The sequence below is a fragment of the Vanacampus margaritifer genome, chromosome 5 (assembly GCF_051991255.1).
Source record: "Vanacampus margaritifer isolate UIUO_Vmar chromosome 5, RoL_Vmar_1.0, whole genome shotgun sequence".
Taxonomy (NCBI): Eukaryota; Metazoa; Chordata; class Actinopteri; order Syngnathiformes; family Syngnathidae; genus Vanacampus; species Vanacampus margaritifer.
Genome location: NC_135436.1, coordinates 6877382 through 6901303, shown reverse-complemented (window position 1 = coordinate 6901303; position 23922 = coordinate 6877382). Strand labels below are relative to the sequence as shown.

Genomic DNA, 23922 nt, shown 5'->3' with positions numbered 1-23922 from the left:
TGCATTGATCTACATATACTACTTGGTAAGGTAAGGTTTATTTTGAAATTAGGTTTCTCACAGCGTTAGCCCCGTGTACTGTCATGCATACTGTCGTTAGCTTGACTACGATTATCTCAGTCGGTATCCGAGGCAGAAATGACGGCCATAGCATTAATAATCGTTTTTGTACGATTATGCCAATTTTGTAATCGTAGAGGCTAATCATCAAAATCGTAATTGAATTTCGATTAATTGCATAGCTCTACTCTGAAGTATCCGGTTAAAGTGAAGGGTATGGGATTTTTCAAAAGTATTAGGTGAGTACAGAGCACAAACGCACGACGCATGCACAAAAAAAAAAAAAAAAGAGCGATGATGATAACATGTTGACTTAGGAAGGCTGCCGAATGAATGATACTGAGCTCTCAAAAAAAAATTGTTTCAATCCAAGACCCTTCACCTTAACCAGATACTTCAGAGTCCCGCCAGTTGTCATGAAGTTGCAAAGAGACCAGAGGAAGGATCAAAGGAAGGAAAGATGAAGCAAAGTGAAATCCAACACCAACCAGGCACCACCCTCCATCCACAGAGTTACAAATCCAGAATCTTTCACCAACCCCAAATACATCTGAATTCAGGATTAGGGAGACATCAAGAAACCAGAGAATGTTTTTGATGTTTCCATCTTCCAACACACCTCAATCAAATGATCAGTTTCTGATCATTTGAATCAGGTGTGTGGAGGAGGAACTGCTTAAAAAATGCAGGGCTCCAGTCCATGATGACCTGAGTTGGTGACCCCTGGTTTACACGGCCCATACAAACCACTAATCAATCACAATTTTACATAGGCATCCAATAATCTGGCCTTTGCTGACTTTGATCGGAAATCAGGGGATTAACTACAAATTTTGCACGGTGCATGTGTGTGTGTGTGTATAGAAGACACAAGTTGATTAACACAAAATTTGTTAACAATTAATTTCTCTCCCATAATAGAATTCAAGAAAAAATGTACCAGGTTGAACAGCACTGAATATTATCCACTTCCATTTCGACTATAGACTAGTGTCCATACCATCCCGCTCAAGTCACATGCAGAACCTTAATACAGCATTTTACATTGTTGAATGTGTTGTTTGTGCCTTCCAAACAGTCGGCGCTTTCAGTTAGTTAATGTCATTATATGTGGAAGATATTCAATCATTATTCAGATATTTCAAGTCGTCAAACTGTGTCCTTTGATGGAAGCTGAAGTTATGGTGAGTGTCTTAGTAAAAAGTCTCAAGACACACTTCGAACTACTTTAAATGACAGTGTGACATTGTCTTGATTGAATCATCAGTCCCATTGTTATTCCATCAAGTCAGCAAAGACTATCAGACTACATTGGTAATGGAAAATATTCAAATGATCAGTATATAATGTTTAACATGGTCAGCAACTGTAAATGTGCCACAAAAATCAAAATTGTTGATTGAATGGAATTTGTAACTGAATTTGCTGATTAAGACATTACATTTTTTCACATTGCATTTTTCAATCCATCCATTTTCTTAACCGCTTTTCCTCACAAGGGTCGCGGGGCGGGGCGGCGCTGGAGCCTATCCCAGCTGGCTTCGGGCAGTAGGCGGGGTACACCCTGAACTGGTTGCAAGCCAATCACAGGACATTGCATTTTTGTTTTGTTAATATTTTCTTTTTGCCATATTTGAGCAAGTAGAATATTTGAAAGTAGGAATAGTGTGTGAAGAGCATATGTAAAGAAGGGACAGAAAGGAATGGTGCACTGTCATCCTCGAAGGGCATTCAAGCTGCTGATTTGTGATGACGTGACAATCATAAGTGACACTTAAGAGGCCGACATATCAATAGTCAATAAGCCAGATCGAACCCCAAACTCAGAACTATGCGACATACATGCAAAACACTCATTGCTTCACCCAAACTAAATATCTATACTACTCACATAAATAAAGAAAAACATTTTACACACAAACACGTGATCTCCTTTAACAAACAGTGCTTGAGACCTCACAATGTAATTGTCACAAAGGTTGAATGAACACACAGCTGATCGTGTGTTATAGTAGCAGTTCGGTTCAATGTAGTCAGTCAGCAATAATGTTAAGAGTTTAAGAGTGCTATGATCAAAAAGGGTTTCATGAATACATTTGTGGTTTGAAAACTATCCTTCATATGACATGTTCAACAAAGAAACTGACAATTGACTGATTTGTAGATAACCTCTTAATTTTTGAAAAATCATTGCACAAATCATTATGTGAATCATGTCTTTTATTTATCAAAAGGTTTTTCTATTTGTTGTAGTACACAAATGGGTGCTTGTATTGTCATTGGTACAATAGAGAATCATTTCACAATCATTCAGTTTTAAATCAAATCTTTTTAGGAAGAAACACTCCACATGCGTATGATTGTGATGATGGGTGAGATGTGTCTCACGTTTTTGTGCCTTTGTACAGTGTACATTACGAGAAATAAATATTTTCTAAACAAGCCTGGTAGATGAGACTTTTTTTTAATTCTTCCGTTGTTCAATATGAAGTCTCAAGTGGTGTATAGTGTGAAGTAAACACAGAGTAGCAACGCTGCCCCCAAGTGGTGGGGAATCGAACATGCATATTTCTGAGAGCACAGAAAATGAACGGGAACACGGGGGAACACATGCAAAACTCCATACAAGAAGGAAGGCAGGAGCTAAGTAAGATTCGAATCCTGAACCTCAGAAATTTGAGTCAGACACGTTGCTGCTCAGAATATTTTGGGGAAGCAATTTATGCCAGATGTTCAATTCAAAAAGTGCAATTCATAGGCTATTATTTACTTTCAATATATTGCACACAGAGTGAACTACTTCATGATTTTTTTTATTTTTTTTTACAGGTGTATGATTTATTGCTTTAAGATAATGAAAACCAAAATTAATCACCCTAAGAAATTACAATAGCATGTTACCTTATTATTATTATTATTATTATTAAAATTGCTTCACCATGAGATTGCATCATTTTACAATGCTGAGCATCTGACAGTTCCTGGCCAAGAAGAAAATTACCATGCTAGACTCAGAGCAAGCTCACTATTCACACGGCATGGCACTGTGTGATTCTTCTCTATTTCTCAAGCTTAAGAAGGACATCAAGGGGGACCCGTTTGGAAGTAATGGACGACATCAAGATAGCAGTGACCAGAAACCTTCCACGTATGTGTGAAGGTGTGGCAGAGAGGGCTGGGAGAAGTGCATTACACTCTAGGAATACTTCAAAAGAGACAAACTTATCTACTTCATATGTGGATTTTCTTCATTTAGCTGAAAAGGCTAACAATTTTAAACATTGATGCATGTTGTAGCTGGTGAGTATGTTATTCCATGATTCTATTGAATAGTAATGTGACTATGTGAGCTACAGAAACAAAATAACCAGCGCAAACATTTGATGATGATGATGACACGCGTTTAACCAATGAAATGTGACAACTTCATTCAATTTGTAGCAAACCCAGCCAGACAATGGTGACGCGTACTGGTGTTTGGACATCATGTGGTATGACCTGAAAAAAAAAAGCCTATATTTTCATTATAACTTTACTTGTGTGGCTAGCTAGCTTGTTTTGTTCAGATAGCTATTTGTTAGCCTCATAACTTTAAAAATATGTGGTGCGACCAACCGCCATTTGGTGCGACCATTGTAGAAAGTTTTCCAAGATAGATCTATGTCCTAAACTATACATATTATAAATTGTAGCTGATAGTTCAATTGTAAATAATATATATATATATATATTTTTTTTTTAATGTGTTTAAATTAACTGTGCTGGTCTGATGGAAACCCTTAACCGTCGTTGCCCATATAATAAAAATTGTAGGCCTATATTAAAGCTGCAATATGGAACTTTTTTCCCCAAAATAACTTTACAATAAGCTTTTTATTTGACCATTTATGACTGAAATGCCTTCTAATTAGTAGATTAACATTTTAGCTGTTCACAATCGGTACTCCTGCAAGCCTCTGGCCAATAGTTTTTAGACTGGATTAGGGTTAGAATTTCCCGTGCCCTGCGGATGTGACGTCATGTGCGTGGTGTGTATGTGAAAAACGGTATGTGCAGTTTCATTTTTTGTCAGCAGGTGGAAGTAGCGTTTCGAAATGGAATATTCTACGGTCAGTAGCTTTTAATAAATAAATCAATAATAATAATAAAGACCAGATTGTCCAACATGTTAAATGAACTTCCAAAATTATTTTGCTAAACTTCCCAATGAAACTTTCCAGAGAAACTTCCCCTCTGCAATTTTTGGTAATTCATTTGGTTATGTGATGATAATAATAGTGGTTAAAAATAATGACACTGTCACTTCATCATATTAGTGACTTTAGTCTTTTATTTCTTTTCAGAAGTGTGATTAGTAACAGAATATATTTTCAGATGCACAAAAATATATTTCACTGATCATATTTGTTTGGCAACTTATAAGCCTCTGCTGAAACAAATAATATACTGTATACCATTTTTATCTATGAAGAAAAATACATGGTCATTTTTCAAACAAGAAAATACACAAGAGGCTAAGAGATACACACAGTAGTCATTGCTATCCAAGTACAACATGCAACTAGTTAACAAGGAGAGAATTAAGGGCCAAGATTAGATGTTGAACCTTTACCTTTGTGTCATTTCACTTTGAGTTGACTGCTTTTCTCTCATGCATTACATTGTGGCCAGTGATTGAATGAATCACAGTCTTTCTTTCTTTCATCTTTACTGCTTAACATGTATAGTCCATTGGTACTTCACATCTTGCTGCAAGTTATGGATTTTAAAGTACACAAAACTACACATTATTATTGCAGCAATGACTGGAAGAGAGTGGCAAAAGACATTTCAAGGTGATTGGTTAACACACTTTCTCATCTTTTTTTCACCCTGCACACAAAGAAACTTAAAATCAAGCATTACTTCAGAGCCTACGCTTCCAGCTGTGGCACAAAATTGCTCAAACATATTAGGAATGTGTAGTTTACATTTTAAATGTGTTCAAAGCAACTCCTCACTTTTTTGAGAGGAACTCTTCTGGAAAAGGGGCAACTGATTTTTTAATTCCTTGTATACAAATAGTTGCGATCTCCAAAGTGAAACAATCAAGTAAATCTTAGCTGCCTCTTTCCAAAAATGTGGCTGTGACCAAGCCATTCTGAATTTTGAAGTGTGACCAACAGTTGGGCTGATTTACATAATAGGATTCCCACACTGACTTTTTTTTTTTTTTTACCAATGACTTGGATCCGCCATTTTCAAGCGCCAGACGGACAGCAATGGAAAACACCGTCATGTCAAAACCAATTAGGCCGGGAGGTATTTGTGTTGTGTGGCTGCTGCACACATCACACACACACACGCTAATTGTCAAGTGTAAGTTAGCAGCTTGATGATGAAGTGCTGTCTCTACAAGCGAAAATTACTAATATTGACTTTAATGAATCAAAGTCGCACTCGTTTTTAGATTCTAGGCTCAACAAGTGCAGTGATTCCGTATCATCATGGTGATATAAGCCGCTCTCCCAATGGCCCACCCTGATGATGAGCAGTGGCTCATTTGCATGAGCGAAAATCACCCCAAATGAAGATGATTTCAAGAGGCAAATGTGCCAACTGAATTTTTCAAATCAAATCCTGAGAATCCTAACCAAAGCATATTTGCATATTTTTAATCGGAATGAAGCAGACTCAACTTAAAGGGAGGAAATACTTACTGATGTCTCCTGCATCTGTAGCAGTTTTTGCATCTGTAGCAGTTTTTGCTACACATTCACGCAACTGAAAGGTCAAAACAATTTGCCAAGGTTACATGAGATACTAAATGAGAGACCTTAACACTTTTAATGCATGCTCCAAATCAGTGGTGGGCCATGCATATGCTAGCTTGGCCTTCAGTGGGAATTTCCCACCTGTTAATACCACGACTGTAACATCGCAATTACAGGAACCATCAATACAAAAACATGTGGCATTTCCTCTCTTCACAATTTAAAGCTTCTCTTAAAAATTCTGCCTTAAACGTATTTTAAGTATGTTTGTTGAATTTCTCCTCTACCTCCTCCACCGCCATTGGGCACTAAAAAAATGTGAAAGCTAGCGGGCCCTAGGAGGTCCATTTAAAATCTGAATGATAATGACCCCATTGCCAATATAGTTAAAGTTAAAACGGTCAGCACTCGCAATTTTTAAGTGCCTGGGACTTCAAATCTAAGGTCAACACACACTTACTGGAAGCAGCGTCACCAACAGCTTCAAAATGCTTCAAAATCAAGAGAATACTGGAAAATAATTCATATGATTTTATGGACCAAATACTAGAATTGAAATTGTACATGTAGGTTAGCAGTGAAGACCTTGCTCGTCTTTGCAGCCCACCACTGTTCAAAATCAACATCAACTTAACAAAAGTAGGCTGTTGCAAAGAGCTGTAAACGCAGAAAGGTTAATCAGTACTTGAATCTTAATATGTAAATAAAGGAAAAGTAAAAAAATATATATTATTCCCCATAAAGGATTTGGACAAATGATTCTGGAAATAACATCCACTCCGATTAATGATTTAATCTCAAAGATTCACAAATATTTTTCTTGATGTGATGCAGTGATGACCAATCTTTTTTTTTTTTTTTTTTCAAAATTGAGTCATCTATCTCATCATAGAAACAGAAGACAGAGGCCACTCAGTAGCAAACACTGGAATGTGGCATGCAGGAGCGCGTATAATTTAATCAGACATACAATGTGCCACTTGTGAAAGAAACCATAAGCTGCATTTTTAAATGGGAAGTTAATTTAAGTAAAAAAAAAATCTTAACTGTTTGTGTCCCTACTAGGCTAAACACGGTATTCTAATTGATATTGCATTTGTGGAATATGGATTAAGCACAAAAATCTACTCGTTTTTATCCATCTCAGGGAGCAGCCGTTGTACTGCTATTGTTGTTGACTGAAAATGACCTCACAGTTCTTAAGGGGGACTTGCTTGCAATGACACATGACCAATCCCAGAAACCGGGTGGGTTCTGATGTCCTTTTCAGCCAACAGCAACTGGCAGTACAAGACAAAATGGCAGCACCCTGAAATGGATAAAGATGGGTGAATTTTCCAGCTAAACTTACAATCCACAAATTCAACATTTATCAGAATACCGTGTTAAAATTAGTGGGTGCGCATAGAACACATTATCGTAAAGACATTTTTTGACTTGACTTCCCCTTTAAGAACAAGATTCTCTGTGTTTCCAATTTTGTATGCTAAATTAGGACAACTCCATGATTTAACTTCCAAACAAACATTGACACAATGGTATAAGAATTGTCATGCCACCGTCAGAAAGAAGAAATGCTGCTAATGTTCACTTAAGGAAAGCAAATCTGAAATGAAATGTTGAATACACAATTGAAAGTGCAAAACAAAATATTTTTATCATTATTCCAACAGCATGATTTTAAATTGTTCACAGCTGCTCCAGACTATTTTCACCTTGTTAATAAAAATAATAATAATAATAATGGCCTGAGTCATTGTTTCAGTTTGATCAGACAAAAAAAAATCATGAAATAGATGTATAAATAATTAAATTTCTGGGGTGGAATGGCATGTTGGCAGAGGTGGCCAGTATCATGAGACAAAAAAATAAATAAAGAAAAATAAAAAAAAAAGACTGACTCAAGAGTCAAAAGTCATGCGCTAACATTGCACGAGGCTTCTTTTTTTTTTTAACCCGCCTAGTGAAGCAATATTGTCATGCAATTATGTTTTGAAATACTGTATATTAGTCAAACAAAAACACATACTGTCTCTTTCTAATTACGACGATGTATTAGGTCAACGTACCAATATATTTTTTTAGAGGGCGGGGGTAATATTCCAAGAAAAAACTTGCAAATTTGCGAGTTTATAAAGTGGAAAATTTACCACTTTATAAAGTGGCCGATTTGCAAGAAAAAAAAAATCTGAAACGTACGAGAAATACACGTATCGTACTATGCCAATACTTTTCGGTCAGGTTTTCAAATAAGGAGCCAGTAATGGCTTTAACTATATCATGTTAAGCATTCGCACTTTAAAGCGTTGGGTATGGCCAACGAGAAAGATGCCTCGCTTTGCGAAGGTCCACACCCGTACGATAAAACAACACAATAAATATTTACTTGAACATTTGTTTCCAGAATTATTATTTACATTTTCATACATTTTGGTGTTTTTTTTTTTTGTACAAGTAGCTTATGTGTCGAATCTGCTGCTCTCCGTCATTCACTTGCATTTACCTAAAGTATGCTAGCTTCTGATTGGTTAGTGTTAGTCAGCTGATAGCTGTTGTTGGTCGAGCTGCTGTGTATGACAAGTCAAGTTTAAATTAAGAATGAACCAGTCTCCATTCTGCCTTTTTATTTTATAAACAGTGTCCCATTAACCACAAATGAATCCTCAGATTAGACTATAGCTACGCTACGTGTATTTGTCGTAAGTTTTTTTTCTTGCAAATTTGCCACTTTATACACTTGCGATTTTTTTTTAAAGTGGCAAATTTGCGATTTTTTTCTCGGAATATTGAAAAAATCAAAATATATACACGTGGCCCTAATACATCGTGACACTTTAATAAACACACAATGGTATTTTATTTTATTTGTAAGTGAGGGTGAAACAACACGGCTATACTGGAACATCACACTTTATAGACCCAATAAAGACAGAATACACTGAAGCCAATAAAAGGGATGCAAAACAACAGTACAGTGTTTATGGAATACACAACAAAATGAATATTTTGATTTAAGGTGAAAATGTAATACAATGGCACGCTCACACAAATACACACATGTGGACTGGTCCCTATTTGTTTTCTTCATTGATGTAGTGCATTTACTTTTCCATTGTTAAACACAATTTATCACAACATTGCTCAAATATTTCAATGAGTGTTTAACTAACTTTGTTATAAAGTGCCAAATTCTGATGATTATCATAAGAATATCAGTAATGTGAATGTACTACTAAAATCTGACCAACGTTGAATGTGCATTTTCAGGTTTGCCGTCTGCTTCCTCCTGTACAGGGTCATGAGCAGAAAGCCGACTGCAGCTGTTTGAAGGCGGCTTGCCTCTCTTTTTTCTCCACTTCCTGTTTCTTGCGTTCTTCCTTTTCCTCTCGGATCTCGGCCTCAAACTTGCTGCTCACAGACAGAGCCTGCATCTGGTGACAAACAATATAATAATAATTGCATAATTGTCATTTCACCGTAACCCTGCTCAGCTCTCGGTTAAGAATTTAAAAGTAATCAACTTTTCTGTAAGTGTGCAAGTATGTGGTCAAAATAGTCACACTTGTCCTTTCACACAGAATCAGTAGAAGTGTATGTTCCCTGCCTATTTCCAAAGAAGGGCAAAAGATGAGGTGTAAGAGAGCTTAAGAGGATCAGATCAGGATCAGAAAATCCTCAGTAGCTCAACACCTGCTTGTAATCAAGCTGGTAGTGCATATTGAATAAATACTAATTGATGACTTGCCTGGCTGAGCACAAGATAACCAACGTACCTTAGCTTCAAAAAAGTCTTTGGCCCCACTCACTCCCTCAGCGGAGACATTAATTTCAGACAGTCTGGCGAGCGCCATAAGACCACTCTCTTCTTGCAGCTCCCCTGCTGCTGCTCTTCGGAAGATCAACAAAAACTGTGGGAAGGTGAACAATAGTTGTTGAATCGCGGTTGTCGCTCTTCAAACTGGGATCGCATTTGACCTGTCAAACATGCAGCTAGGACGTCTATTCACAGATAAAAACTGAGCGCAGAGTTTAGCTAGCAGAGGCTGTTAAAAGAGTCGGAGGCTACACATGGTGACTGTGTCACTACAGGCGCTCCTTCAAGTTTTTGGTTCTTACAAACAACCAAGTTAGTCTTACTGCCCCTTAACTCTTTCACTGCCAGACGTTTTCAGAAACAGGATGTCCCCAGTGCCAGCCGATTTAAGCATTTTGACTGATCTTTCAAGGTCCACAGAAAATGTTGTGTTTGGACTATGGAAACACACATACTACCAAATGAAAGATTGGACTCTCATCTTTCATCAGAAAAATGGAAAATGGTTACTTTCACCGAAATTCTCTGTTTTGAAACAAAAAACGGAGAAAAAGAGCTTTTTGTGAAACGATGTTATTTCATGCACTCTAGTGAATTGTACACTTCTTTTTGTCCATGAATGATGCCACAAACACCTAAATAGTGCTTTACTTCTGTAAAACGCTTTCACCAACAATGAAAAAGTGTTTTTAGATTGCAAAATACGTTTATTTCCATTCAACAGTGTAACAATTTGACAAAACAATTTTGCAAACTATTTACAAATGTGTGCAACTGTGGTACTACTTACAATTATGTGGATGTTTCAAATACAGTTTTTCTTTTTATAACGCTCTCCTGCGTGCAAGGAGACGCCGCAGGACTCGCACAACAGATTATAGTTTCACTTTCGCTTGTCCGTTTCGCGTGCAAACGTTACACTTTCTTGACCGCCTTTTTTTCCGGGGAATAAATAGCAAGTAGCAGACTGTACACACTCCTCCGATGAATATGCATTGGACTCGGGGCACTCTCCGTCGTCCGATCGAACGTCCGCCTGTGCTTGCTCGGTTGTGCTCCGCGTTATGACGCCGTCATAGCCGCCGTGTCAGCGCTTCCAATTTCGCCATCAAGCTCGGATTCACCATCATCATCATCATCATCATCATCGATGATGATCATCGTCGTCATCAATGTACTCTTTTAGCATTGGTCGATGCTTTTGGTCTTTGAAAAAAACGGCTCGGGCGTGAGCTCCTCGCAACCGGTCGCCATTTTTCCTTTGTTTTCCATTCTGATCTCCTGCTCGACACTCTAGCTCTGCCTCTACTGACGCCCACCCGATCTTGTCAGAAGAGAGTCGTCACTGCCCTCTAGGGGCCAAAAATAGTCATTAGGCACAACAGACCTCCTTGAAACTTTCACAACAGATGCGGAAGGCTTGCCAGCACCCGTTTCAAAAAATAAAAAATAAAAATTGGATGACGTCTTTTAACGTCATAGGCAGCCCTCCGTAGGTTTTTACTTGACGTCTTTTAACGTCAGTGGCAGTGAAAGAGTTAATAGAGAAAAAACATTACACACTCATGTCATATATTGTTAATACAGAGCCTCCTTGGAGTTAGCTGAGAAACAAAGCTCCATTCAGCAGCACATACATAAATTACTTCATGCAAGTTTCTCAAAATAGTTGCTGGAAGGGAGTTGCAAGTCAGCCGGGTTTCTTTCCCCACAATTAAATACATGTTGATAAAATCAACCTCAATCATTTAACTTCTCTGATTTTTGGTGGTAGTACCTTGAAGTACAGCTACAATGTTCTGTGATGCTGGTTGACAACAACAATTTTACCTGTTGGAAGTTAATAATCATATAACCAACCATAGGCCATTGAATATTTGAATGATTATAAAGAATAACTTGGAAATAAATTGACAGTTACTTAACTACAGATACACATTTGATCCTAGTACCCAAGTCGTCTCACACATTGTGTTAGAGTAATGTATCTTAATTATCCCATATTTAGTATTTTATTTATTGTAAAGCATTTATTCAACCTTGTGAACTTATTTAATATTGTAATCTCTGTTTGAACTGTGTGAGTTGGAGTCAACTGCAGTCACAAGACAGGAAATGTGCCCTCATCACAAGACAAATGGCCGGAACATTTTTATGTTTGAGAAGCTTTTAGTGTTAAAGAATGTCTGCAATGTTTCCTGTGTAAACGATTGTCACATTCCCCCCAAACCCCTCAGAGCAGTAATGTCTATGTGTTGGTTCAACCCAATAAAAAGAGAAACGACATAGTATGTCAGAAAAGGCAGGAGCTTGTGATCTGTTAACAAATCTGCTTGTTTCTCCTCGCGAGTCTATATCTCTTGTCTTCCTTCCGTGTCTGTTTATTAAATGTTGTAGGTTGAATTAACCCAACACATGGCCATACCGTATTTTCACGACAAAGTCTTAAATTTTCTCAAAAATTGACTCCGCGCCTAATAATGAGGTGCACCTTATGTGTGCACCGAGTTCCAAAATTTGCAAACGTGTGCAACTTCAGTAAGCGCTCCGCCTGACTGACTGTGGGAGAGCATTTCCGCCGACACATTGCTTATATAGAGAGAATGTGGTCCTGGTTGAGGTCTGACAGGCATGATGAGAACCCAAAAGACTCAACTGAAAGACAACGTCGTCAACCCAGGTTTTCATCATGCCTGCCAGACCTCAACCGGGGCCAAATTTCCTGTATTAAGATACAGATTGATGTCTTGGTGCTTTCGCTTTATAAGAGCGAGTTACGCCACAATTTGTGAATGGATTGTGCATGTTTGGGCTAAACATGTCTGCTTGCACTAATGTTCGAGCTTTCGCAAAAGCCGGCATCATTTCTGAGGAGCCGCACAGTAATGAGACTGACTGACAATACTACAATGACGAGAGGGAACCTGGCGTGTTTGATGGAGAACTTGACCAGCTGTTTGTTTCAAATACAGAAGAATACATAACATTGTGGGGGCCTATGCACCAAACAGGACTTTAGAGTACCCACCCTTCTTGGAGTCCTTTGGAGGGGTGCTGTTCTGTTGGGGGACTTCAATGCTCACGTGGGCAATGACAGTGGGACCAGGAAGGGCATGTTATGTATTCAGTTATTGGACGTGCTAGTCATGGGTTGTCCATAACAAGCACCAGATTCAGACCTCTAAGGGTGTCCACGTGTGTATGTGGCACCAGGACATCCTAGGCCACATTTGATGATCGAATTGGTTGTAGTGTCCTCGGACTTGGAGACTCGGGTGAGGGAGGGGTGGAGTTGTCAACCAATCACCACCTCATGGTGTGTTATCTCCGATGGTGAGGGAAGATACCGGTCCGACCTGGCAGACCAAAACGAGTTGTGAGCGTCTGTTGGGAACATTTGGCAGAGCCACCCGTCAGAAAGAGATTCAACTCCCACCTCTGGCAGAACTTCGCGCACATCCTGAGGGAGGTAGGGACATTGAGTCTGAGTGGATCATGTTCCGTGCCACGATTGCTGAGGTGGCTAACCACAGTTGTGCCTGTAAGGTGGTCCGTGTCTAATATGGCGGCAACCGCACGGCCTCTGCTGCTTTTCAATTGAACTGTCCAAGCTTGCATACTTGCAACTTGTGCGTTTCTACCATAACATTTCATAAGTGGTGAGTCTCGGACGCAGTTTTTGCAGGGATTGAAAATATGAATTGCCGTTGCATGATGTGGCGATGTCGCAAAGTCAAGCCAATCACATGCCCAGAAGCTTTCACATACAGTATAAGGACAAATCAATTTCCAGGTTTAAATGAGCTGGACACAGGCACCTACTGGTCGGCCACTGTCACTGCCACTGATGCTCGGTGCATCATTGTTGACCAATCAGACAGTGACTATATGGCCCCGCTTGGGCGGCGCGTCAAAACCACCTCCGCAATGGTTCTGAAAAGTGCTTCCATTGTAGTCGCTCGGCCCCAAGAAAGCAAAATGGAAAGGCGAACATCTGGGGCCAAGCTAGGCCGTCTGTGTGGAACCGGGCTAATGCTTTTACTGAGGGAAGTTGTTCCACCTTATTAATGCATACACTGCCAACCCAGTTAAAAGGGATCTTTAACTTGTAAAGCTGTCAATGGCAGATGAAGGAGTTAAGCAAGTTTTCATGTTATGAGGTAAAGGACAACGCTGATGTAAAGCTGAAATAGTGCAAATGCCTTAAAAAAAAATTGAACATTTTAAAGGCAAATGCATCGTATAAGACAGCAGGCAATACAGTAAATAGCAAGCAGGTCTGTGATGTCACAAGTCCCAAGAAACTGGACACAGGCTTGCAGCCATGCATAAAATTATATTTTGTTTATGAAACTCCTTTTTTCAAGTGTGACTTAATGGTGACGCTAATCGACATATCCATGCATTAAATGGGCGAGAGAGTATACAGATACACTCACCTCTCGAAAGCTCAGTTTTCCATCAAAGTCCTCATCCACCTCTTTAATCATATTCTTAAGGCCCAGGTGAGTCTGCGGAGCCCCCAGCTTCTCCATCATCAGCTTCAGCTCCATTAGGTCGATGAAGCCATCTTTACCAGTGTCATACCTAGAAAGAACAAGTCAGTTTCACTTATGGAACTGAACCTGAAGTACAGAGACTTGGACAATTATTTTACTGTGTTAACATTATATTTGTATATTCTTCAACTAGACGTTAACTTGTTCACTAGCATTGCAAAAAGAGTCACAAAATAGCGGCCAAGCTACATAATAACTTCTTTTTTTTTTATGTGATGCTTTGAGTTGGTGCTTTGTCTACCAACGTCTTCTACGGGCAGCTGGCTAGTGGCTAGTGCTACAGAAGGTATGCATAATATGCTTACCATGTCACCATCCAAGTGTTAAAATACATTTTAGTTGCTGGCATGGTAAGAGGTATTAAAATACGTTTTAGTTGCTGTCATGGTAAGAGGTATGAATGAGGTAGTGTCCATGCTGCTTAGTTATGGTGTCACATTTGTGGGGGCTCATGGTTTCATTTTGGACATGGGTAACTGCAGTGGCGAAACAGGCCCCGGTGCAAAAAAAATGTGGGCCCCCTCTTCTTCTCAATTTCTCCCCCATCCACCACCCCACAACACCCCCCCCCTCCCACTCACACACACACACACACACACACACACTAGCGCTCCCGTGCAACACACACGCACACACACGCACACGCACACACACACACACACGTGCGCGCACAGCCATTGGAGAGAAGTGTGACTTGTCACCAAAGACTTTTGCAGGGCCTCCAATTTTAATATTGTGACATCTATATTAAACATCAAAAATACCACAAAAATCTTCCAATACATTAAATTCTATTTTGGAACTTAAATACGTTTGAAGGCTCGCCATGGCACCAAAAAACAATAACGTAATTTGCCATAGATTTGAATCCCACTAGAGAAGAAGACTTCATAACAAAAACAATTTGTAGCTATACTCACTCATTAGAAGCTCATCTGCGCGCTGCGCTCAGCGAAGTCATTTACGACGGTCCTTTAAGTCCAAAGTATAGCATTTGTCAGAAAAACACCCGTTTCCTTGTTTATAGTATCTGGAGAATGATCCAGAGCGCCTGAGCCAAGTGCAATATTAGCTTTTTGCATTTGGCGTCAAATTCTTCCCCTGAGGCTGACTAGGCGGCAGGGACACGGGGAAGCCCGGCTTGCCTTTTGACCTCCGGAGAGAAGAGAGACGCGGCTGGAGGGTCGCTTCTGCGATGGAGCTAGCTGCCGGCAAGCTACAGCTCGACTCCGGTGGGAGCGGGACACTAGATTTTGCTAATGACCTTGACTCAAACCAGGTCTATCACATCTCTTCCAATAGCTTTAACGTCATGTTTTTTTTTTTTGTCTTTTCTTTTTTGCACGCCGCTTTTTCTTTTTTTTAAGTTTGCAAAGCATGACGCGACAATGGCACGCACACTATACCACTTTATTTTCAACTCTCATCACGTCATCGAGACTCATCATGACTGACAAATGCCGAAGTCAAGTGATTAAATGCTAATTTCCGACATCGTATTTACAAAATAACTCTGGCCGTTTATTTCCCCGTGTTTGTTCTCTTTCTTTCCTTTTTTTCCCTTCTGTCATGGATCGGTGCGCTGTCTCTGGGCCCCAGTGCAACGCACCGGCTGCACCGGCGATATTTACACCGCTGGGTAACTGTGTGTCTTTTACAGGTGCATAATTTGTAAACTCTTGTTTCCTTGCTTCATTTCACAAACTTTGTTTATTACTGGAGTTCTAGATTTCTCATGTAAATAATGATTTGATTTAATGCAGCAGGTAGGCGCTAGTGCGAGGAGACTGAAAAGTAACACAAGATTGGTTGATGTTCTTCTTATGTCTCTAATCTACAGCTACAGTACAACTGTCAATTTTGCACAGCAGCTACAAGCCCCAGGCCAAAAAATGTCCATAGCAAAGATGCCAACTGCTCCACTGCCCCTTTTGCCCTTCTTATAAGGGCTATTTGTGAGCAAGACAGTCTGAGTATGAGTGTAATTTCTGTCATTTAGGGTTTTAAGAGGTTTACACTGCATTTTTATGTTTTGATATCAGTCAGCAAGTGGTGAAAACAGAATGATAATTGCACATCTCCCACAATCATTAATTGCACAAGGGGAAATTCATATTCCATTGAATCAACTGTGTGCGTGCCACAACACAAATATGTTTCATTCAGTCATGGCAAAATCAACCGTAACAGAAATAGGATTGTTGCCCAAACAAAGACACATTTAGGCTTAATATTACAAAATAGATTGTAGGAGACAGCTGTTTTCAGAAATCGGTGAGCCTCGAGCCTCATGTCTGATTAGTACATGTATTTTTAGAAGCTTTCAGCAGCTGTTCACGCATGTGTACTGGTTTGGATTGTTGATCTTGGAGACTTATCTGCTGCCACCAGGAAACAAGTCATTGTTTAATTCAAAGCCTTTTAAAAGGTCCATTAGGGTTTTTTTCACATACTGTAGATCAGTTCAATGGGAAACCATCGGTTTGGCCTTCATTCTTTTTAGGTATACAAGGTATACATTGTAATCTACATTTGACAGCAGCTGTATCCATTGCAACGTCACAATTCAACATTTGTTCCAACAACTGCCAAACATAACAGCAGTTCCTGCTGGATAAGAAAAAAATATACTGCTTAGTGCTCAAAAGGTTTGGCGAGATAGGGCAGTAGTTACACAAAATTATCTGCAACTAGTGTTGCACCAAGTACCGGTACCAGTACAATACTGCCACATTTAAAAGTCAAATATGGCTCAATACTATTATTTTCATGTTGTGCAGACATCCCTGTGTCGAAATGAGCTGGCGCCCAGCATCTGTGTCCAAGTAGCCCAAATACAAAGATCGATAAAAGCGGGTAAACGTGTAAAATAACTTAGACGCATGAAATAATATAATGGAGAAGGTCATCCCAGATTAATTGATTTATTGGTTTGCTTACTTGATCAGCTTTAATCAGGAGAAACAGATAAACACATTTTTTCTGGGGAAACAAGCCAATCGAAAAGGCGTTGGGTGAAGCTACAGCTAATCAAGCCTACGCCTTCTTTACATAACAAAACATATTACAGTTTTTAAAAAAAATAATAACCACAACGCCCAAACACAAGATTCATCATCTCAAGTCATGAGGAGAAAAAACTAACACTTTTTTAAAACAAAACAAAAACAAACTTGCTTCGCAAATTATTTACTCCCTTGTGAGGCCAACAAAATTTGTGACACTTTCTTTTACGCTTGGTTAATATCTTTGATTTTAGACATTCGTTTGAAAGTAATATTGAACTACACATTTTTAATTAATTATCATAGTTATTCCACAAATTTGCACCTTTAACAAAGACATATTTGCCCTATGTTAGTGATTTTCTTTTGTTTTTTGAGAACACCAGACAAGACACAGGACTCAAACTCCTAACACGTCTGCGGAAACAGTCCACCAATCAGAAATGGGGGCAAATGGTACCACTATCTCAACTCAATCTAACTATATACTATTAAACACTTAAGGTCCCATTCCAAAAAAAGGGCCAAAGAAATATTTAACAAGTTCAAGTGTTTATTCTAAATTATACCATAAGGGAAAACAGTCTGTTGGAGAAAATGGGTCACTGGGTGGTGGCTGTTCCATGTGAATGTGTAGCATGTATGAGATCAGTGCAAGTGAAGCTAAAGACATTTAAGAAAAAAGTAAGTGAATATCCTCCAAGTTTTGAAAATAAATTGTATGCAGTGGGAGAAAAGTGCCTACTTTGTAACAGCAGCATATCTATCTAATAAGAGCTCTCCGGGTGCCCTACATTATGGATACAAGAGCAATTCAGTGGAAAACAAAACAATAAAACCAGTCTTCTAAAGAGTAGTCATCGTCATTTGACTAACTACTAGCCAGGGGCAGAAGCAAATTGGCATCAGTATATTGTGGTTTAAGCACTGAAAGTAAAAATTTGATCTGGGTCAAATTTTCGTCCCACAAACCCCATTCCTAAAATAGCTTGAAAATGTGTGAGAAAATGTGATGTTGCATTGTATAACTACATTTTGGTGAGAGAGGAAAAAAGTAAGTAGAGGCAGCCGATACCCATTCCACAATCAACACCAGAGTTTCAGTTCAAAATAATGACATTTAACACTTCGTGAACAGACGTTTTTCGAACCAACACAAACAAAGCTGAACTGTTGAGCTACAGCAGTGGTGGGCAAACTCGATCCTCGAGGGCTGGAGTCCTGCAGGCTTCCCTGCTCCAACGCAGCTGATTCCAATCAACAGGATTGTTATCAGGCTTATGCAGAGCTTGCTGATGAGCTGATCATATATCAGCTGTGTAGGAGAAGGGAAACATCCAAAACCTGCAGGACTCCGCCCGCGAGGACCAAGTTTGCCCACCCCTGAGCTACACACATCTGTTTGCATCATAATTAATGACAAATAGACAATTTTCTTCATGTCTATGATTCATGAAGTGTTTTAAATTGCCCAATGTGGAGTTTTCTTGGTCACTTGCAATTGCAACAATATTTTACTACTAAAGCTTTGTTTAGAGACAAAGGAATTTCTCAGTAAAACACACCCATTTTATTTTTATTTTATTTTATTGTATTGCTATGTGACTGCAGGTTACTGGTATTATTATGGATAACTTTAGCCTTCAACTGCCCTTTCAATAGAAGACTACAGACCAGATTGTTAAAAAAAAACACCAAATAATTGTCGGAATTATACGTATATTAATAAATGTTCTTAGCATTGTGTTTCGCTTACATTTCATGAAGTAATTCATGTTGGTATGTGACTAACCAAGCCCTCCAAAGCATATAACTCATGATACTGTCAGCTATTAATAATTAAACTGTACTGGTGAAACATTACATGTGCTTTCACGTTTCAAAACAATGTCATTAATTTTTCACCTCTTTCCCACTGTTTGTTTGTACTGTTTTGGTTAGTTCAGTTTTGAATTTTACAGTGTATATTAGGGCTGGGCAATTATGGGAAAATAATCAGGAGTATTTATATTATTATTGAAATCACAAGTAATGAAAATGGTTATTAATTGATTTCAAAACTTACAATTTATTGAACTGCCAAAACTCAACTACTCAAAACTACCATCATAGACTCATGCTCATTCATCCCTGCACATTGAACACACCATTCTTGAACACACCATTCTTTTGGTCAAGTACAAAATTACCTTTCAAATTACATGTGAAATGCAAGTCTCTCGCAATTTCATTCTGCTACAGCCACACCTTTGCTGCATTGGATCTGGCCACATTGTCAAACCATGAATAAGTATCTCCCTTATCTTTTTATCGTATTCATTTTTTTACTTATCTTTGCGTTTCTCAGGTATTGTATTTCATGCCGTATCATGTTGAAATGTGTGTTGGTACGACAATAAAAATTCCTTGAATCCTTGAAAACTCAACTTTATTTATTTACCGTAAGTTCCAAAAAAATGTATTTGGTGAATGGCGAACTGATGTAATTTTATACTACAGGGAGTCCTCAAGTTATGGAGGAGTTCCTTTCCTACGCTAGGCGATGTACTGTAACCCAAATTTCAACTTCAGTTGGATTTCCCCGTTAAAGTTGGTCTTTACGTCAAAATACTTTGTGCAGTATTTTTTAAAAACATATTTGCGCGACCCGGAAGAGCCAGAACCAATATTTTCTGTTTCCGCACGGACAATCATTGCTGACGGACGGCAGAGCGGAGCTAATTCAAACAAACACGGAAATGACACGCGCCTGATGGCGAGCCGACCTGCTCGATGGACGTCCATTGCTGGAGGTAACAACAACACAACTTTAAATAACTTTAAAATGCCGTGATTACTGTGGAAAAATAATGAAAACGAAGGCGCTATGGACGAGGCACGGGCGCCGCGCCGTAAAGTTGAAACAACGTCAGTCGCGTACGACACAACTTGAGGACTCCCTGTATTTTAATTTGTTAACTTGCCGTACAAACTATGTATTGCTGGCGTCGGCCCAAAACCTTGTACATCCAAAATCATCTGGAGACCCCAAAAACTGAACATTTGTTCAACTATTAACTATCAACTATCAACTAACATTGCATCATCAAAGAGAGCAAGCCATTTCCAACACTTTAGATTGGTCAATAAATTGTAAAAAATAAATAAATAAATAACTATGACACCCACACATGTGGACTGACCAAAACTTGAGGTTCTAAAAAGAAAGAAAGAAAGAAAGGAAGGAAGGAAGGAAGGAAGGAAAGAAAGAAAGAAAAACATTTGCCAAATTGTGACATGAGGTTTTGGCTCGACGCCAGCTATATGTTTATAAGGAAATTGAAATACTGTTCAGATACAGGTTATGATTAGGGGTCTTCAGATCAGGGTTTTATGCTGCTGATTCGCCATCACTGTTTTAGATACCGATCACATGGACCAGCTGCATATTTTTCAAAGATAGAGTTGCTTACTAAAAATGTAAATTATTTTAATAACCGTTGAACTGTCAATTGTTTTTTTTTCCGCTCAATTGATGAATCAGATTTTTTTTTCAACATTTTATCCAAATTTCCATCTGTTAATTCTACAAAAACAGGACATTATTTCAAATTGACAGTGCGGAAAATGCAAATATATTTTATGATTCCGTTACTTGTTTGGCGTAAAGGGTGGTATCTCACTGAGTGGCGCAGGCTGCCGAGGGTGTGCACAGTTGCACAACTGTTGTTTTTTTTCTCAGCGTTCCAGCAATGTAAAGTCTTTACAGGGAGAGTCTCTCTCCAGATTTCAAAATAAAGACAAAAATGCTCATCAACAACTACAACCAAGACCACCAAGTACACAACTAAGACCGACAAGTATGAGCCATTCCCGTGATCAGGAATCTCTAGAATTTGCAGTAGTGATTTATTAGTGGTATATTGGGTTGCACCTATTGATCAGCCGAGATCGGAATCCTTTCCTTAAAGATGCATTGTTGAATTGGTCACTTTTTTTTTTTTTTTTACTTGCAACTCCCACCTCTGGGCTAAAGTGTAACTGCAGCCTCTGTGTCAAACTCTTGCATGATGCGCATGTATATGTACTTGCGCTCAAATAAACTCTTTGTTTTTTCTGTTTTCTTGTTGTCAGAGCTGGAGTTTGGACTGTGTTCAAAGCTGGCCTCTTCTTGTTTTTTTCAACCTCCATCCCAATTGTGTCATACACTCGCTAACCCAACATTTGTATAACCTGTGAGGACGAGCATGACACTATATTCCACCACTCCCTCCTCACCCCCCAGGAAACGGTGGTGTGTTTACCACAAATACTCTATAAAGAAGGGAAGATACAAGCGGATAAATGAAGTCACAATTAAAAAGTCAGGGCTCTTTGTACTCATCTGAGCATTGGTCAAGCATGCACATAGAAAATTCTTTAAAATATACATTTTAAAATCCAAAATGCTCCTTTAACTCTGGGGGGGTCGATGACCGGCCGATCCCTTAAAATAAAAGCAATCTTGTCCACCGATCTCATCTCCCTGGGTTGGAGTTTTCTGAGTTTTCATAATTGTGATCAGTGCACGCCTAATATTCAGTTGTCTTTTCTGGGTAACAATCAGTTCCGCTTTTCAAGTTGACAGTTGAGAGTAAAAAGGGGAAATGGCTAAGAGACTAAGTTGCTGGGTGTCTAAACGCTCGGTTTAACTGATCCCTATCTCCAAACTGTAATTTTCCCAAATTACTGCTCAACCCCCTACTGTTTAGTCTGAGTGTGACGTAATTAGCCTCGTTAATTCAGTCAATAGTAAAATATTTTTCTTTCCAGATGACACCATTACTTTGGCCATAAACATATACTATTGTACCACAACAAAGCGACATTGGTGGAATAGTCTAATCAGCTGCGACTGCGACGCAATGCCAAACAATCATACAGTACAAACTGGAAGGTTGAGGCTTGTCCATGTTCGCTACACGTGAGTATGAGTAGGCCTGCACCGAGCACATGAGGAAATAATTAACTTAATCAAAGAGCCAAGTGTTTTCACCTGGGAACGACGCGTCAGCATCTCCATCATAATCTCATCACGAGTTTCCACCGCTCATTCCTCTCAATCCGCACGACAGGACGACACTTCGGTGTGTCCAGGGGCAAACGACAGAATCGTATGCTCGAACAGATCGTGACTCGATATCCTTACATTCTTACCGTTTAAACATCACCTCCATGTCCTTAATCTGCTTTCGGGAGAACTCCTTGAATTCCGTGTAGGGGTTGAAGACGCGGCTAGCCCGAGGGGGAGCGTTACCCTCGTTGATGTCGAGCCGTCGGTTTAGTTTAGCAGACAGCTCGGACGAAGAGTCACCACAAGCTGCCTCGGATTGGTGATGTTTGGCCGCGACGATGGTCTCCTCGGGCTCCGGCCTCTGCTCGGCCTCCTCCGATACGGCCAGCCGTGACTGTAGCTTTTTTGCGAGCTCTTCCGACGCCATACTGTTTCAGGGACGTTGCTCGCGGAGACTGACTGTCAAAACTCGAAAGAATGAGAGGAGAGGAGAGGGAGCTTGGCATCCGCTTGTAGTGCTACTGTCAAACTACGTGTCTCCCGCCCACACGACGCAAGCGGCTTCCGCTCATGTGCTTCAAAATAAAAGCTCAGAGAGCAAAACTGTACTAGCAGAAATAGGGAAGTAATTTGTCATTTGGGTGTCGTCGTAAAAATCCAGGGAAAGTTACAAACACATTTTTATTTTGGGGTTTGAACCAATTTGCTGTTGAAATAAGAAAAATTAAGGGAAGTTTTACCTTTGAACTCTGCTTTCACAAGCCATGAATAAACATCCAACATTAGATTTAAAAAATATATATTTCTGGTACAAAAAAAAAAGAAATAAAGAATATTTGTGTTTGGTAAATAATTTCTTGGTTGTAACAAGGCATCTTGGTAATAATTCTACAAAAAAAAAAAAAAAAAAAAAAAAAAATATATATATATATATATATATATATATATAGGGCAAGGGCCAACTTCGACAAGCCGAAGCAAATTACGTGCGGGTTATTTCATTGCTAGCTCAGTCAACCGATGAAGTAAAGCGCCTCCAAGTACAAGTACAAACTTTAAGAGAGGAACGCAATGCGAACAAAACTAGCATTGACTGAAGCCGAGGGTAACCGCCACTGACAATGCCAAAAGGAACACGAGGTAGAGTTAGCTCAAATTAAACATGAGTTGCAGCTCGCGCGGCAGTTAAATAAGGTTTCACGAGGAGCTCCCCCTCCGGAAGCCCCCGCCCACACACACACCTCCTGAGCCCAGCGTCACCCAGGCCTGGAGCCGCCTAGAGGATGCCACCTGCGACCACCGCCGATTTGGGCCTGGCACCGCGGGTGGACACGTCACCACGAGGCTTGGAACCCTCCGGTGCTGACAGTTTCCAACGTGGACCCATGTCTACTCCCCCATTGGAAAGACACATTGGCGTGGCCTGGAAAGATTTGGACAAGCTGTCTCGAAATATCGCCAAGTTCGAACCAAAAGCTGGCGGGTCCCACAGCACATCAGAGTACCTTAAGGACATCTACTATCATCTCCAGAGGTTCCCAACGGCAACCGTGGAGAATAAGTTGTACTTGATTAGAATGACGTCCAGCCGAGCAGTCAATCGATTACTGAAACGGCAGCCTGCTGATGTGTTGTCGGATCCCTTAGCTCTGCACCAGGCCATGGCATGTGAATTTGATGGCTCTCCTGAGTTGACGGA

The 23922-nt window shown here is 39.7% G+C and overlaps 1 protein-coding gene across 1 annotated transcript; it reads right to left on the bottom strand.

The window, feature by feature from the left end:
• Positions 1–4370: 4370 nt before the first annotated feature.
• On the bottom strand, positions 4371–22782 carry efhd1 (EF-hand domain family, member D1). Its single transcript, XM_077565972.1, has 4 exons — positions 22367–22782; positions 14067–14214; positions 9587–9721; positions 4371–9244 (listed from the first exon to the last, which is right to left on the bottom strand). The coding sequence occupies exons 1-4, from the start codon at positions 22648–22650 to the stop codon at positions 9110–9112; spliced, it is 702 nt and encodes a 233-aa protein (XP_077422098.1). The 5' UTR covers positions 22651–22782; the 3' UTR covers positions 4371–9109.
• Between the last annotated feature and the right edge of the window lie 1140 nt (positions 22783–23922).

What these genes read in the sequence shown, in the direction of transcription:
- efhd1 (XM_077565972.1), bottom strand. Translation starts at nt 22,650, where the DNA reads ATGGCGTCGGAAGAGCTCGCAAAAAAGCTACAGTCACGGCTGGCCGTA. An exon ending in ATGGAGGTGATGTTTAAACG is followed by an intron (nt 14,215 to 22,366) that starts GTAAGAATGTAA and finishes TGTTCTTTCTAG; the next exon opens with GTATGACACTGGTAAAGATG. An exon ending in AAGACTTTTTTGAAGCTAAG is followed by an intron (nt 9,245 to 9,586) that starts GTACGTTGGTTA and finishes GTTTGTCACCAG; the next exon opens with ATGCAGGCTCTGTCTGTGAG.